This window comes from Oncorhynchus mykiss, chromosome 5 (genome assembly GCF_013265735.2).
Source record: "Oncorhynchus mykiss isolate Arlee chromosome 5, USDA_OmykA_1.1, whole genome shotgun sequence".
Lineage (NCBI taxonomy): Eukaryota > Metazoa > Chordata > Actinopteri > Salmoniformes > Salmonidae > Oncorhynchus > Oncorhynchus mykiss.
The window spans coordinates 33,488,529-33,493,567 of NC_048569.1; the positions used below are offsets into that span (position 1 = coordinate 33,488,529).

The 5,039-nt window shown below is 39.2% G+C and overlaps 1 protein-coding gene across 1 annotated transcript; it reads left to right on the top strand.

Moving 5' to 3' along the window:
* Positions 1-1,594: 1,594 nt before the first annotated feature.
* On the top strand, positions 1,595-3,870 carry LOC110523645 (caspase recruitment domain-containing protein 8). The gene is made up of 3 exons (XM_021602528.2): positions 1,595-1,833; positions 2,888-3,023; positions 3,355-3,870. The coding sequence occupies exons 2-3, from the start codon at positions 2,897-2,899 to the stop codon at positions 3,666-3,668; spliced, it is 441 nt and encodes a 146-aa protein (XP_021458203.2). The 5' UTR covers positions 1,595-1,833; positions 2,888-2,896; the 3' UTR covers positions 3,669-3,870.
* Positions 3,871-5,039: the final 1,169 nt, after the last annotated feature.

The window sequence follows — 5,039 nt, forward strand, 5'->3', positions numbered from 1 at the left end:
ACCAGGTGTGTGTAATGATAACGAGACAGCCGGGGTTGATGAGTGAAGGGCGTTTGCCAGCAGTAGGTTTGGCAGTAGCTAGAAGGCCGGCGACGCTGAACGCCTGAGCTGGACAGGAGGTGGAGCCAAAGCGAAGACTGGTGTAACAGTCAAGCCAGAAAATTTCAAGAACTTTGAAAGTTTCTTCGAGTGCAGTCGCAAAAACCATCACGGACTATCATGAAACTGGCTCTCATGAGGACCGCCACAGGAAAGGAAGACCCAGAGTTACCTCTGCTGCAGAGGATAAATTCATTAGCGTTACCAGCCTCAGAAATTGCAGTCCAAATAAATGCTTCACAGAGTGACGAGTGACAGACACATCACAACATCAACTGGAGGATCAGGTCTTCATGGTTGAATTGCTGCAAAGAAGCCACTACTAAAGGACAACAATAAGTAGAAGAGACTTGCTTTGGCCAAGATACACAAGCAATGGACATTAGACCGGTGGAAATCTGTCCTTTGGTCTGATGAGTTCAAATGTGAGATTTTTAGTCCCAACTGCCGTGTCTTTGTGAGACGCAGAGTAGGGGAACGGTCGCTCTCCGCATGTGTGGTTCCCACTGTGAAGCATTGAGGAGGAGGTGTAATGTGCTTTGCTGGTGACACTGTCAGTGATTTATTTAGAATTCAAGGCACACTTAACCAGCATGGTTACCACAGCATTCTGTAGCAATATGCCATCCCATCTGGTTTGCGCTTAGTGGGACTATCATTTGTTTTTCAACAGGACAACACACCTTCAGGCTGTGCAAGGGCTATTTGACCAATAAGGAGAGGGATGGGGTGCTGCATCAGACGACCTGGCCTCCACAATCACCCAACCTCAACCCAATTGAGATGGTTTGGGATGAGTTGGACTGCAGAGTGAAGAAAAAGCAGCCAACAAGTGCTCAGCATATGTGGGAACTCCTTCAAGACTGTTGGAAAAGCATTCCAAGAGAAGCTGGTTGAGGGAATGCCAAGAGTGTGCAAATCTGTCATCAAGGCAAAGGGTGGCTACTTTGAAGAAGCACTTTTTTGGTTACTACATGATTCCATACGTTTTTAATTCACAGTTTGGATGTCGTCACTATTATTCTACAATGTAGAAAATTGTCAAATAAAGAAAATCCCTTGACTGGTACTTTAAGTCTTGGCAAAATGTGTTGAGCTTTAAAACTGCTCAACTCCCCTCCGCCCTATAACAAAATATAAAGAATTGCAGAAAGCTTGCTTTAAAATTGTAACATTTTCTCTAATCCATATGGGAAAATGTGTAGAATTGCAGTTGTTGTTGTAAACCTATACAGGAATACAACCACATATCAAAAACTAGATGTGCATTCAATTTCGACAGTCTAAATTGCATGTCCTTTGAGTTGTTATTAACAACCATATGTGGTTGTATTCCTGTATAGGTTTACAACAACAACTAACAGCACTGATAGGCTCACGCCTCGATCACACCAATAGTGTTCCAGCATCTTCTGGATATGTGTGCAGCAACAGTTCAAAATTCTCCTTCTGCCTCCATTTCTGTCAAGCCATATACACGTAGTTCGACGAATACGTTCCATAAATCCAACGAACACAACTGCCTCTGCAATGCTGCAAGGCAAACACAGCGTTCCATTTGAAACATATACCAAAACGCCTTTGACAATCGGTGTGATAGAGACGTAATGCATCAGAAAGCGAAAGTGAAAATAAGTCTTCTGTAGTTTCCTTATAAACTTTTGTAACTTTAAAAGAGAAGAGAACATTCATACAAAGGTAGCCTACATCTCCCGAGCTAGAACATCAACCTTGGTAAGGCGATGTTTGAGATATTTTCCAATAGAATGTGTTAATTTGTGTGCGATTTGAATTCGTTTGGAATATAATCAGAATATAATCGAAAATCTGAGTGACGGAGTTGGAAGGCTTTTTCCTGACCTTGTAAACTGGCATAATGAAATGAACAGTGCGTAATTTGACAAATAAATGTATGTTTGACTTGCATTGTATATTTATGTTCTTAACGACATTTAGCAGTTATGTAATGTCCTATACTGTAATCTGTAGAGAGAAACAACCTGATGTCAGAGCATTTCATAGTATTCTGAATGTATAAATCTGAGGGAATTAATTTACTATGATATGTTATGTTTGGTATGGTTACATAAAACAAATGCTTACTTAAGGCAAAAACTTAACCCGTTTAGATAACCCTTCACCCAATCCTAACCATAACCTTTTAACCTAACTCCTAAACTTTAAAACATTTTTTTCCCACCTTTATTTAACTAGGCAAGTCAGTTAAGAACACATTCTTATTTGCAATGACGGGCAACCCCGGACAATGCTGGGCCAAATGTGATACAGCCTGGATTTAGTTACAAAATTACAATTTAACCCTAACCGTAACTCCTAGTCTAGCTAATGTTCGCAAACTACCTAATATTAGCCACCTATCTAGAATTCGTAACATATCATACGTTTTGGAAATTCGTAACATATTGTAAGTTTAGCAAATTCATAACATATAATTAATTGTATTTCGTAACATATAATACGAAATGGACATACACAAATTAATACATACCATACAAAACATAACATATTATACTAAATGGAGTGTATCGGTTTACATACAGAATAATACAAAATGCTCCGAGACCAGGTTGAGAGACAATGCTTAACGTAGGCTGAGTAGATGTTTGTAGATCAAATCAGCAATCATATTCTGTCTACATGAGACGTGACTCAAATTGGCTGTATGTTGTCTCCATATCTGTATTCCTTGATAGGTCTAGGACTTCAGTCAACTTTACAAAATGAAATAGATCATGTTTTCCCTCATATTCAAATGTTCTGTGTCTAGTGACATAGAATGGCATCTTGTCCGGAATCTGGGTCTTCTTCTGGCCAACCCTTCACCATCTCAGCCAATAATGGGGCCAGTGTCAACGCTCCCATAATGACTGGTAACACCATTGGGGCAATCCATTATCATACAGGTGATGACGGGTAGTGTAAAATCTATACTTTTAACACAATGATTTTGCACAAAATAAGTAAACTGAGAATTGCACTCATATGAGACAAAAGTTCAATTATTGACATAAAACATTCACACTCAATCATACCAATCATACCAATTGTACCAATCGTACCAATCATACCAATCGTACCAATCGTACCAATCATACCAATCATACCAATCGTACCAATCATACCAATCGTACCAATTGTTCGAGCTTGCGCAAACGGCAGCTAGAATGATTTCCATTTGACTCATCTCTATCTCTATGGATATTTATTATAACAGTGAGTCCTCTTCTCTTGCAGGCCCTTTGTCTGCGCCACCCCAGCACACCAGCCCCTCCGGCCCCATGATGTCATCAGTTCAGGATTTCCTGAAAACACACAAGAATGATCTGGAGAACAGGATGGGCAACCTTCGTCCCATCCTCAGCAATCTCATAGACCTTGGGGTTCTGAGTGAGGAGGATAGAGAGGAGATAGAGATCAAAACCACACGGACCAAGAAAAATGAAGCTCTGCTGACCATGGTTATTAACAAGGGGAAAACTGCCCAGGAACAGTTTTACCAGGCCCTGAAAAAAGCAGACCTTTACTTGGTGAAAGACCTAGAGGGATAAACTACCTCCTGATACACTGCCGTATCCATAATTGCCTATTCCATTCCGTTCTGAAATAAGACCAAATGTTTACGAATAAATCATCCAAATTAGGATAGTTTATTTAAATTCCATTATAACATGATTTAGAAAGGTAATTCCAATGACATTATCTTATCTGTCATACCATGAGTCAATAAACACGTTTATTTTTTATTTTTTATCTTTGTATGTTCTTGTGTCTAGGGTTGATGTGGCCCTAGCTGCACTGCAGATATATTTTGATTTGGTGTTACACTTTTTCATTACATGAACCTAGGCCTAATACTGGTCTCCTTCAGCTCCCTCCTGCTGTGTGTCGTTGCTTACATTTTCTTGTCTTATTTCGGCAATAATAATGTATGCTGTAGAAAGTATTCACACCTTTTGACTTTTTCCCACATTATCTTGTGTTCCAAAGTGGAATTAAAATGGATGTAATTGTCATTTTTGGTCAACGATCTACACAAAAGGCCAGGCAACAGCTCTCAGTTTAGAGATGTTTGTGTGGGCTCTGGTATGATTTCCAAACTGTAGGGATCAAGGTAAGGATCATCTTTGGTGACAAACAACCCCACTCTGTATAGAATTGGTCCCCATTTCAACACTTTAATAATGGCACTTTAATAATGTTTACATATCTTGCATTATACCATCTACTGCATCTTGCCTATGCCGCTCTGTCATTGCTCATCCATATATTTATATGTATATATTCTTATCCCATTACTTTACTTAGATTTGTGTGTATTAGGTAGTTGTTGTGGAATTGTTAGATTACATGTTAGATATTGCTGCACTGTCGGAACTAGAAGCACAAGCATTTCACTACACTCGCAATAACATCTGCACACCATGTGTATGATCTTTTTCACTGATATTGATTTAAAATCAAATCATATCCAATTTTATTGGTCACATACACATGGTTCGCAGATGTTATTGCGAGTGTAGTGAAATGCTTGTGCTTCTAGTTCCGACAGTGCAGCAATATCTAACATGTAATTCCACAACAACTACCTAATAGACACAAATCTAAAGTAAAGGAATGGATGTTGATATTGACTGAGATGATGAACTGTAGTTACTAAATTATCCACTAGATGGAGTGCTTTACCACCATGTTGAGCTTGGCTGTAGCGAATGCTCCAGTATCAGCAACTTCTGATGTTATTGGCTGACTATTGAGATGATGAACTGTAGTTACTAAATTATCCACTAGATGGAGTGCTTTACTACCATGTTGAGCTTGGCTGTAGCGAATGCTCCAGTATCAGCAACTTCTGATGTTATTGGCTGACTATTGAGATGATGAATTTAGTGACCTTTGAGAGATTTTTTTAATTTTATTTT